The sequence below is a fragment of the Chrysemys picta genome, chromosome 6 (genome assembly GCF_011386835.1).
Source record: "Chrysemys picta bellii isolate R12L10 chromosome 6, ASM1138683v2, whole genome shotgun sequence".
In the NCBI taxonomy this organism is placed as follows: domain Eukaryota; kingdom Metazoa; phylum Chordata; order Testudines; family Emydidae; genus Chrysemys; species Chrysemys picta.
Window position 1 is genome coordinate 87,666,624 of NC_088796.1, and position 12,165 is coordinate 87,678,788.

Here is a 12,165-nt window from a genome sequence, read left to right on the forward strand (position 1 = left end):
AGCACGGGTAGAGCCATGGTCCTGCTTACACCCTGTCCCTTCCTGCCCACTTGTTTCTAGGGGAGCATCTCCAGGATAACTCCTGCACTTCCCCAAGTGCTAGAAGCTGAGATGATGATAGTTGTAACACAGCCAAACTGGGAGGTAGACTCTTAATTCCTCCTACTCTCCAGCACAGATGAGTTAGGGCTAGGATTATTCTAGCCTCCTGAGCTTGATTCTGTCCCTCCTGCCCTCTTTAGTCACATTAATTAGTGCCTTATGCTATAAGTAGTCCCACTTACAGGAGCCAGATCCTGCCACCTTCATTCATGTTGAATAACACATTGCTCCAAGAGTAGCTCCATTGTTTTTAATTACTTTTATACCATGCCTACTTGCCATGCCTACTACAAACATATAGATGCACCAAAAGAGGCCTTTGCACTGTGAGGTGTGGGGTGCTAACTCCAAATGAGACCTCCCTTTCTCGGTACTTACTACCTAGAAGTGAGGCTTCTACATATGTGAATTGCAATTTTAAATTTGTGTTGTGTTTATATAATGCATGCTTTTGATTGTGGAAGACACTTTTGTTCTTTATATTTTTTACAGACAATGGAAATTGGAACATTTATGTTTTAAATCAGGAGAACTTATCACAGAAGCAGGGTACATGGACCAGGTAGATATACCATGAGTTTGGTTTCTATACATTTTACTTCCCCACTCTTCATAATAACTTCCACTTGTGCACTTTGATATGTTCGAGCCTAAATGTGTGTGTTTTTTTCCCCTTCTAACTTTGACAGATTATAGAATATCTTTATCCTTGTTTAATCATCACGCCTTTGGACTGCTTCTGGGAGGGGGCAAAGTTACAGGCAGGGACTGCCTATCTATTGTAAGTGAACTGTTTTATTTTCTAATCTGTGGGGGTTTTTTAATTGTAAAACTGCATGTTTTCACATTCCATTCCTATTGTTTATTCGGATGCTGGTTTAATCAAGAAATAAAAACATTAGTGATGATTCAGAAAATGTATATGGATTTTATTTTTTTAATTGAACAAAAAGAGCTTCACAAAGTTTTTTTTCCTTTTTCCTCAGAAGCTGAATTGTAGGCATCAAATTAATCTTCATTTATTTTTACTATTACATTAACATGCAAAAGAAAATGCAGCTTCTCAGTTTTTATGACCTTTTAAAGTTGTTTGCTTTTTTGGAAATAAACTTTGTTTTTGTCCTTGAAAACCACAAAGGCATTGATTGCTTGAGAATTCAGTTTAGTTTAGCTGTGGATAAATGTACGTGGATAATTGTCGGGAGTAAAATCTCAAGTCTTCCTAAGGAGTAAAAAGCTAATCCTTTGTTTATTAGATCATTAAAGAAACAAAAATAGTATCTTTTAGGAGAGGTTTTCCACAGCATACTATTGTGATATTATATGCACTCAATCCTTCAAAGAGTGAATTGTTAATCTGTGCAGACATTTTTGGTTAATTATGCAAGAGTTAGCATTTGAGTTATTGTTTCTGTCCTGGTTTGCATGTTTCTGTAAAGCAATTTGCAATGGCCATCTCCTAACCTTTAGTGTACAGTCTTAGATGGGGAAATAAGGGGTTTTGTGTTTTCTGGTTGGGAGATTCGGAATAATGACTTAAGCCTGGTTAAGCAGATACAGTGTGGTTTGAACCACAAAATAAGGCTGCCAAAAGCCTTTCTGGTCTATCAACATCACAAATTCAAAAGTGGGGGGTGGGACAAGTGGCAGGGATAGTGGTGATGGCCGTGGCAGCAGGGAGTTTGCTTGCTGATTGCCAAGCTGTCAGAGAATTGGAAGGAGCACAGTGCTATTAGAGGTAATAAAGATCAGATATTTTGATTGATTACATTTGAAAAACATTTATTAGACTAAATGAGTAGTAATCTGACACTGTGTGAAATTCTTTCTCCCCTCTGTCCCCCCACTCCCCTTTGGTGGTATTGCTTTGAAGCAGCAGTTGGTTGCCTTTGGGGGGGAGGGGGGGCAAGGTGGCTATGTGAGTATATTTACCAAAATTAACATGTAAATATTCCCTTTATTAGAAAAAAGATAAGGCTGATCTTTATGTATGGGGCTTTTAAATAAGGTTGCATCAGGACTATATGAAGAAAATATATAAACAAATCCAATTAAAATATACATTTCATTTGATAAAATAGGTTCCAAAAGTGGATTACAGCACAAAATAGCTAAAATAGCATTCTAGTCTTTGTACAAATACAGATATAAAAACTAAAGGCTTTTCTTCAATGTATTTTCCATCTTTCTACCCCTAATTTCTTTTACAGAGGGAAACCTCCTTTGCAGTGGATAAACTTTGACCCCTTAGAATTCTTGGAAGAGTTAAAAAAAATAAACTATCAAGTAGAGAGTTGGGAGGAGATGCTGAATAAAGCAGAGGTTGGTCATGGTTATATGGATCGACCTTGCCTGAATCCTACTGATCCCGATTGTCCAGTCACAGCCCCCAACAAAAATTCAACCAAAGTAAGCTTGCTTATCATCTGTGGACTATTTCAGGGAAGTGGGTGTATGTGAGGAGGGAAGGGAAAGGGTGTAATTTTTTTAAAGCAACACAAGTCTCATATTTCCAAGCAATCTATTATTTGATTCCTGTTACATGGACTTAATCACAAGCTGCTAACTTTCTTCAGTCTCTGAGGCAATACTGTGTGACCCACATACTCAGAGTCAGATTATGGCTCTTCAGCCATGGGCATGACGGGAGATGGTACCACAGTGACACACTATCCCATCTGGAACGCCAGTAGTCATTGTGCCTCAGGCAGGCACAGTGACTCCTGGAGTGCAGGAGGAGTGCAGCTGCTGCTACACACTGACATGGCGTACCATGCTGGGCCAGTTTTGCTGACCTGTGCAGAGGGTTGGCAAGTCCTTGGCCCCAACTTCACCTGCCCCCTCCAACCCACTATGACAAACTCTGGTGATGCCAGAGTTGTGTAGTCACTGAACTTGATTTTACTTTTAGTTGCTGGTAAATCAAGAGTAACCAAACTGAAGTCAATGGGGTTACATAAGTGTAAAATCAACATACAAGTAGGAGAATCAGGCCCGTTGTACTTTTGGCGTATAAGAACTATGATTATGCCTGGTCACACTGTAGAAGCACATGGGGGGAGGAAAGGCCTTGTGTCTTCTGCCCAGTAGAATACTGGTGCAAGGCTTGACTCAAGCCAGTCCTTAGTGTCATTTGGGTTTGTGTCCTTTCACAACCCACTCTCTCATCACACAAACATACTAACATGCAAAAGCTCACGAAAAGAAGTAAAATTGTAATAAAGAATAAGGTTCACTTGTTGACAGTCTCACTTGGAATTGAATGTGCTTGAAGATCTCTTCCACCTCACTGAAGTTAATGGGAGACAATTTGCCAGTCCAAGTCATTTCCAGGGTTTCAGTGGGAGTTTTGCCTGAGTAAGAACTTCAGGATCAGACCACACATTTACGTGACAAATCATATTCCTAACACTATTTTGAATTTGCATATTCAGGATGCATATTCCAAATAGCATATCTACATGGGCAGAGAAAATGAATTATCTAGAAAAGTGTTAGCAAGGAGTGCTTCCTTGTGGATTTTGTAGTAGATGTGTTTGGTCTGATATTAGAAACAGATTCCATCTTCATGTTTTATTAGGAACCTAGTCTGCAGTCTAGATGTGTGTCTCCTTGTAAATCAGTCATTTTTGGAAGGCACTATAGGCCCTATGCCTCTTCCATCAAGATATCTTAGGCCTCTTTTTTATTTAATATATTTTAAAACACTATGGTCTCTTCATTGAGCTAGTAGTATATTGTCCTTCCTCGTATCATCTTGAAATATATTTTTAACCAAGTTTTCATGCTCTATGAGTTAGCGTTCCTTAAATCAATGTACAGAATAGTGTCTCCATGAGCACCTATTGCATTGTCGACATCATGTTTCAGTGCATTCATGTACTAAGTATTAGGATTACAAGTGAGAACTTCCTGTCATAAAAATATAGTTAATCTGTATTTTACACAGTGTAAAAATAAATAAAACCAACCAAACAAAAACAGTATGGTTTAAGCTTTGAAGTCTCATGAAGAAATATTTGGCTAGCTCCAGCTCTTTGCTGGAAGTTAATCATGAAGGCTGTTCTGTTTGATAAGCACATTTTTAGCATTTGACTTCTAATTTATTTTATTCCAATGTACTAGATGTTGATGTCAAATATGATTTGTCTGCTAAGTCACACAGCTGGATGACTTATCAATAATTTTATTTTAGCCTCTTGATGTGGCCCTTGTTTTGAGTGGTGGATGCTACGGACTGTCAAAAAAGTACATGCACTGGCAGGAGGAGTTGATTGTAGGTGGAACAGTTAAGAATGGTACTGGAAAACTTGTCAGGTAAACACACAGAGTTTTAAAGTAAATTCTTGAGCTTTACACTGCTAGGTGTTTTTTTTTTAAATAGTACAAAACCAATTGCCTGCTAAAATCAGTGAATGTATATTTTAGTTCAAGATTCAGGAAAATATCTTTAATAAGGACATCATTTAAGCATGTGTTTAAGTAGGCACTTAAGTGCTGTCTTGAATCAGGATGACTCAGGCACATGTTCAGCTGCTTTCCTGAATTGGGACCTTAATATTTACTCGCATTTAAAAAAATATTTAACAGTATGTGCATAGGCACCGACTTCGTGGGTGCTCCGGGGCTGGAGCACCCATGGGGAAAAATTGGTGGGTGCTCTGCACTCACTGGCAGCTCCCTGCCCCCCCCGCTCCGCCCCAACTCACCTCCGCCTCCACTCCGCCTCTTCCCTGAGTGCGCCGCGTGCCCGCTTTTTCCCCCTAGCTCCCAGCGCTTGTGCCATGAAACAGCTGTTTCGCGGTGGCAAGCACTGGGAGGGAGGGGGAACGCGGCGTGCTCGGGAGAAGAGGTGGGGCCGGGGCCAGGATTTGGGGAGGGGTCCAATAGGGACAGGGAGTGGGCGGAGTTGGGAGGGGACTTTGGGGAAGGGGGTTGGAATTGGGGGTGGGGTGGGGCAGGGCAGGGGTGGAGTCAGGACAGGGGGGGGGGCGCAAGCCCCCACCGGCGCCAGGAAAAGTTGGCACCTATTAGTATGTGCAACTTGCACATGTTTTCAAAATAAAAAACTGTGACATTTTTATGGTGACATTTTTAGAGTTGCAAAACTCATACAAAAGAGAGAAGCAAACTGCATGCTGAGGTCACTGCTGCCTGCTTCTGACCCAACAGACATATACATATTCCTCGGAGTGGAAGGCTTTTTCTGGTGACTTAGGCCTAGATCCACAAAGGGACTTACATTGTGATGCTAAGTGTTGCAATGCCTAACTTTTAGGTGCCTCAAAAATTCACAAGAACATAGGTGCCTAAGTTCAGGCTTCAGGGGGGTGCCTATCTCTGCTTGAAATCCATGAACCTGGAAAAGACAGCCACTCCCCCACCAAACTTGCATGCAGTATCCAATCCAGTAGCCATGCTTAGAGGCTGCCTAGATCTACACAAAACATCCAGAGGATAGGGAAAGGAGGAGGAGGCAGATCTCCCTTATAACCATTAACCCATTGGTTAGTGTATTCACCCAGGATGTGGGAGACCACTGATTCAAGTCCCCCCTCTCCATAATGAGAAGGGATTTGAATAGGGGGTGCCACCTCTCCAGTGAGCATTCTAACCACTGTACTGTACTTCAGCAGGAGACTGAGGGAGCTCCACATCAGAATATCACATAGGATAATGGTTAGGGCACTCACCTGAGATCGAATTCTACTCTGTATGGCAATATATCTTGAATAAACATTGTGATGGATGCAACAAAAACCTGGAATGTGGCAGGTATCTCAAAAGAATTCCTGGGACCCCAGCACATGATATGAAGAAACAGGACTGTTGGAAACAATGGGCCATATGGTCATTTTACATATATGTAGAGTAGCAGAAGTTTAAGATGCAGGTTATATATTAAAATAAAATTAAATGAATGTGTTTATGCCGAGACATAACATAAGTATCATTGAGAAGTTAAAAAATGCATGCAGAATTTTAATAGAAGTTTTTATAAAGATTTTGAAGTTTTTACACTGAGTATTAAGGGGTTTTTATTTTATTTTAATTAATTTAATATATTCTGTAAAGGTGAACTGCAGCATAGTTTAAGAAGTAGCCAAAAACATATCTAAAGTGAAATGTGTACGGTCTTTCCTTGGATGGCTATGTGTGCTAGATACAATCATATAATATTGAAAGAGAGCAAAAATTTGCTGATGAACAGTGATCACCCTTTGTATAATCCTTGTTGCTTGTCAAGAGTTCAGTCTGCCATTTCTCCCCAAGGAAAGCAAAAATCCCAAAGCCCCTGGATGAAGAATTATTGACAACTTGCTACATTATGCAGTATTCCTCGCTATTCCTCTGCCCTCCCTAGTTCATATATTAGAAATTAGATAGTAAATTGACTATTAATTTAATTTTTGTCTTTGTCCAAAAACAGATCTGTAAGGTTACATTCTTTAGGCCTGAAACTGATTTTATTGAAGTTCATGGCAAAGCTTCCATTGTCTTAAGCAGAAGCAGAATCTGGCCCTAAATACTGTATATATCAATACATCTGTACCAGTAACTAAGTAGAATAATTACTCTGGTTCAATTTTAATGTGCCTTATAAAAGAAAAACATTCTTGCAAGTTGCTCTAAGGCTCTCATTCAAGACTTTATGCAATGAAAATCACTTCCTGAAAATGTTTGTTTTATACCTTTTCCTCCTTCTCCCTCTCCCTGTTACAGTGCTCAGGCTTTACAGACCATGTTTCAGTTAATGACTCCTAAGCAAATGTATGAACACTTCAAGGGGTATGAGTATGTTTCACACATCAACTGGAATGAAGACAAGGCAGCCGCAATTCTGGAAGCCTGGCAGAGGATGTATGTTGAGGTAAAATACAAAGTCACCTGGAAATCATGCTTTGAAATCTCATAGATCATAGTAGTCCAATAAGGAAGGTGCTTAATGTGTGGGTGTGTCCTAGTTCTAAAGTAATAATGTACTCACTGCAACAGAATATTTTAAAATACTGCTTTTCTTTCTTCTTTTTAATATAACAGCTATTTGGCTGTTCACATATGAGTAACACTAAGCAAAGGTACTGTTTACTTTTTGTTCCTGTTATTGAGAACATTTTTCTGATTTGCTGAGATGGAAAAAGAACTGAAGATGTAAGTGCTAGACTGAATTTAAAAGCACTTGGTCAGTGTGATTACTGGAGAAAGGTGTCTGGAAAACATTAGCTAGCCATAGAATCTGCTCACAGCTGCAGTCCCATTGGTGAGGTCATGTGACATTATCTGGCCTTTGTTTCCCAGGCATTGACCTCTGCTGAGCTGCTTGTGACCTCCCTAAAGTGGCCGGCCAATGAAGAAAGAGAGGAGTGCCCTTAAGAATTTGTTGTTTTGGATTAGAGGCAAAACTGATATAACAAGTGTTAGAGAGAAAAGGAAGAGAGCAGAAAAGCCTTCTTAAATTTCAGTATTGAAAATTTTTCTGAATGAACTGTGATTGCAACTGCCTTCTCAGCAAAACACACATTCTAATTTGATCTTCAGTAACTTGCAATGAATGTATCAAATGCATTAGTGATTTCAAGTAGGATCAACAAAATCTCCTCTGAAGGGTGTACATTTTAATGCTAATGATTAAGACAAAAGTTGGCTTCAAATGTATAGTGCAGAAAGCTCATAATGTATCCCCTTCGTTTAGTAATGCTTATTGTTAAATATCTGTTCATAGGTTGTTCATCAAAGTGTTGCACAAAACTCTACTCAGAAGGTGCTTTCCTTTACGACAACTACTCTGGATGACATCCTAAAATCATTTTCTGATGTCAGTGTTATCAGAGTTGCTAGCGGCTACTTATTAATGGTAAAATAAATGTAATCTTGTTTATTTAATTTCTCTAGTGTTCTAACTGCTTTTAACATACATGTGCATTATTGACTCCAGGCTATGGTTTATACAATTTTCATAATGCCTAGGATGAAATTGTCAGTTTGCAATTTGTGCATCTTTGACTTATGAGTATCACCTGTTTATGTAACATCTCCAATGTGTGTACTCTTTTAAAATGTATTTTGTATGCATGCTTTTGGTTGGGGGAGGTAAACATTAGAATATGACACATTCTAATGTTTTGCTTTTGTTTTTTCCATTGTTCTGCTTTCAGCTTGCCTATGCCTGTTTAACCATGCTGCGGTGGGACTGTGCCAAGTCCCAGGGTGCCGTGGGGCTGGCAGGAGTCTTGTTGGTTGCACTCTCAGTGGCTGCAGGATTGGGCCTGTGCTCATTGATTGGAATTTCCTTTAATGCTGCCACAACTCAGGTATTAAGGAGCTATTTAGTCTGCTGTTAGATTACAAGTGCTCTGTTAGTAAACAAACCCACCAGAATCAGTCTTTGAACAAAATTAAATAACGCTGAGTTTAGATTTTAGTTCTGTACTTGTGCCTATTTCCTCCAGCAGCTCACATTTCATATGTCCCACTGTGAGAAATTGCAAAAATAGTGCTCCTGATGGGTGCTAAAGAGAGAGGCCCCAATCCTGCAACTTACTTTATGCAGGCAGACCCCAGTGCACTGATTCTGCAGGGGTGCAGAATAAGGGACCAGACATTTTGCACTTACATCTGAAAGTATCAGGCTCCCCAAGTTCTAGCAAAATACACTTGGGATCTAATCCGGTATTCCTTGTCTACCCAAATCTCTCATTGACTTCAGTGGGAGTTTTGCACGCATAAGGAATGCAGCATCAGTCCCTTGGCACTATTTCAGAAAGAAAGTCACTAGCCTTACTTTATCCTTTATTTTTTTGTTCCTGCCCATAGATTCCTGTTTAAAGTGTGCTGGGAATATTGTTTAATTAGCCATTTAATATCTGGCTACATGGTAGGTCATAAGTGTAATATAGCAGCTTCCTTGGTTTTTTTTCACAGGTTTTGCCTTTTCTTGCTCTTGGAGTTGGAGTAGATGACGTTTTCCTTTTGGCACATGCATTTAGTGAAACGGGGCAGAATAAGAGAATTCCATTTGAGGTAATGATAACATGGGGAGTTGGGGCAAATAAAGGAAAAGCTTCAGAGACACAGAATGTGACTAGGATTAATGGTCTTTTTTAAGGTGTGCGGGGAGAAAACTAAGCTAAAATAATCTAAGCAGAAGTTTAATATTTAAATATGATGCAAGAGATAATTTAGGAAGCAATCCTACCTCTTCTGCACACCCATCACTCCAAGTAAATGCATGTTTTGGAGGTGAAAGAAATACAGGATTGTGACTTTAAAATGCTAAAATATTTTTGCATCCATCATTTAAAGTTTTAAGGCACAAAGGAGCAGGAGGGAGTAAATTTGAAAACCAAATACACATTTTAATTGTTGTATAGAAAAAAAATTGAGGTGAGGTTTTTTTTTGTTTTGAATTATGCATGTTCCACAATTCCTTTTTATTTATAAAGGAGTGATAATTGAAAATACTAAATAATCATTAACATATGAGCATTGTGAAATCCCAAATCCTCTAATTTTACAGCATTCTCCCTCTAAACTGAGGTTTTGTTTTCAGTTTGGAGTTTCGTATCAGAATTACAAATCTGTGTAAAAAAGCAACATGTATTTGCTTGTTTTTTATTTTATACAAACTGTGTCTTCCACATGCTCTTTTGTCATCTGTCTTAGCACACAAGCACCTCAGACTCCTTTACCTGTAGCTACCATGTGCTTTTAAACCAACAGCAAACAGCCTTGTAGGTTGGCGAACAATCCTTTCTCAATTTTTTTTTTAACAAAGTATGAAGCTTTGTGTGGTCCTGGGTTTATTGCTAAATGCTTCCCAAGACATGTAGCTATAGGTACATAGCTTAGCCATGAGTTTAATGCATGCTTATTTTGTCTGAAAAATATTTAAAACAAGTGACTGAACTGATACAAAACATAACCTCGTTAATAAAAGAAATATTTGATATCTGATCTCAGCATCACTTTATCTTTGAATTTTGAAGCCATGCTAAGCCTTCTTTTCCCCCTAAAGAATTGTTAGTGCTTTATGTGGCGCCTGCTATATTGTCAGATTATGTTAAGTGGGTGCTTTCAGTATGGACTTGTTATAGATTGCCATTGTCATCACGTTACATCTACAGTGGTGATCTCTCGCTGCTACCTCACAGTTCCATTTGCAGGATCTAACCCTTAAACACCCAATGCTGTATACTCTTGAATTTATTGGACTTTTAAGATATGTTGTATGTTTTTCAGGATAGAACAGGTGAATGTTTGAAGCGAACAGGAGCAAGCGTCGCCCTTACATCTATCAGCAATGTTACTGCCTTCTTTATGGCTGCCTTAATTCCTATTCCTGCTTTACGGGCATTTTCACTTCAAGTAAGTTGATATCATGTTTTGCTGGTTTATATGGTTGTGCTTATATCATGGTAGGGCCAGGATAGTAACTCTCAGTAATAGTATCATGGTCAATACCAGGTACTTCTCCATTCCACTGCATTGACTTCTGCTCCCTAGTCTACCACACATATAGAAGGAGGTGACAACACCCATTCTTTTCACCCTTACTCTGGTCCTCCTAGTTCTCGCACATGGATCCTGACCCTCTGGTGTCCCACAGGAGAATGAAAGAGCACCCTGACCCATCCAACGGTCTCCCAGCACAAAAACAGAAAAGTAGAAAACTAAGCGAGATTTAACACACACACACCTCCGCGGCTAAAAGCAGCAGGCTATACACTAGCCTACAAAACCAGATTGCTGACTGGGAGTATAATTCCTTGTGCAGTGACAGCAACAAGGAGCATTGCTACCACATTAACTATTACCAAAGCAATAGGTACTTCCCTTATTCCCAATGTCTTTTTAACAGAGTATTGGAACAAAGTATATCGATAATTTCATGTGCCCAACTACTTTGAGAGAATGTGTGAATGTTATGAATGGAAGGCGCTCTCTCTCTCTCTCTCTCATATTTATGTTTGTGATAAAACATTTTCAGAGAGATTAAATATTGAGAGATGCTGAAGGAAGCTCCTCTTGAAAGCTAAAGGGCTCTTTGAAGAGAGCTCTGGGAGGTTCTCCTCTGACACTGCTCTAACACATAGGCAATTTATAGCACTGTCTGACCTTAGTACACAGCAGAGAAACTGTACTTTTTCAGTAGTAATTTTTCTTCTGTTGTAGCCTGGCTCTCTAATCGTTTTTCATTCTACTTGACCCTTGACCAACCCAGAGGAAGTGAGGGCTGCAATTTTTCTTAATACCTGTGGCAATTATTGCAGTTTTCAGAGGCTCAGGCATGTCTGCATTAAGCTGTGAAATGATAAGTAGTTACTGATTACAGCTGCATGAAGACCACTGAACATTAATAATTTACTATTTTTCTTCTCAATAGGCATTTTGATAGTGAATAATATAGAAAATACAGGAAAACACAGGCATCACTGTTCTGCATTGTGTGTCTTCAAATGATATCTAAAATTAGGATGCAAGTCTTTAGCAGTGATTCATTTGTTGTGGGATGGGGGCAGGGTGGTAATACAGTTAATTCTGAAAGCCATTTTCATCTCTTATGGGGAATATTGACAGAGGAATTACTTAATATCTTATGACAAAGATCAACTGTTGTAGACTTTGTTCAGGATTCACGCCTATTCACATACACAATGATTAACATAGATTTCAACACGCACTGTTAGAGCATATGCAATGTGTTAAAAGTAACCTTTTTCTTTTTAAACACTCTCTTGGAATGAAATTATTTATTATGATCTCTTCTACTTCATGGCCCAACTCCAAGGATCCAGCACCTAGCCCAAGTGGTAGAAAGGGCTTTGGCTATCTCCACTGGGAGTCCTTGGGAACTTGTCTTCCCCTTCCTTTCATATGCTATACAGTGGCTGCTGAATGGCTCCGTGGAGGCTACCTCAGCCCAATATACTGATCATAGGAAGAAGAATTGGAGGATCCACACAGAGAGAGATTTTGTGGCCCCAGTCACTCAACTCCTGTGTTTTGGGGGCCTTCACAGATGTGGACTCCATGCTGTTAAGGGGCGCTCAAGTCCTGAGGAGT

General features: G+C 39.5%; 1 protein-coding gene across 6 annotated transcripts in view; it reads left to right on the plus strand.

Moving 5' to 3' along the window:
- Nucleotides 1-12,165, plus strand: part of PTCH1 (patched 1) — an 86,528-nt gene that overhangs the window by 37,359 nt on the left and 37,004 nt on the right. For 5 of the 6 annotated variants that reach the window (XM_005304287.5, XM_005304286.5, XM_065599415.1 and 2 more), the window contains 9 exons: nt 595-664; nt 792-883; nt 2,313-2,511; nt 4,298-4,419; nt 6,826-6,973; nt 7,826-7,957; nt 8,259-8,414; nt 9,025-9,123; nt 10,342-10,467. In XM_005304287.5, coding sequence (XP_005304344.2) covers nt 595-664; nt 792-883; nt 2,313-2,511; nt 4,298-4,419; nt 6,826-6,973; nt 7,826-7,957; nt 8,259-8,414; nt 9,025-9,123; nt 10,342-10,467 — 1,144 coding nt within the window. The remainder of the gene's footprint in view (nt 1-594; nt 665-791; nt 884-2,312; nt 2,512-4,297; nt 4,420-6,825; nt 6,974-7,825; nt 7,958-8,258; nt 8,415-9,024; nt 9,124-10,341; nt 10,468-12,165) is intronic. The other variant, XM_042854564.2, reaches the window with a different exon arrangement.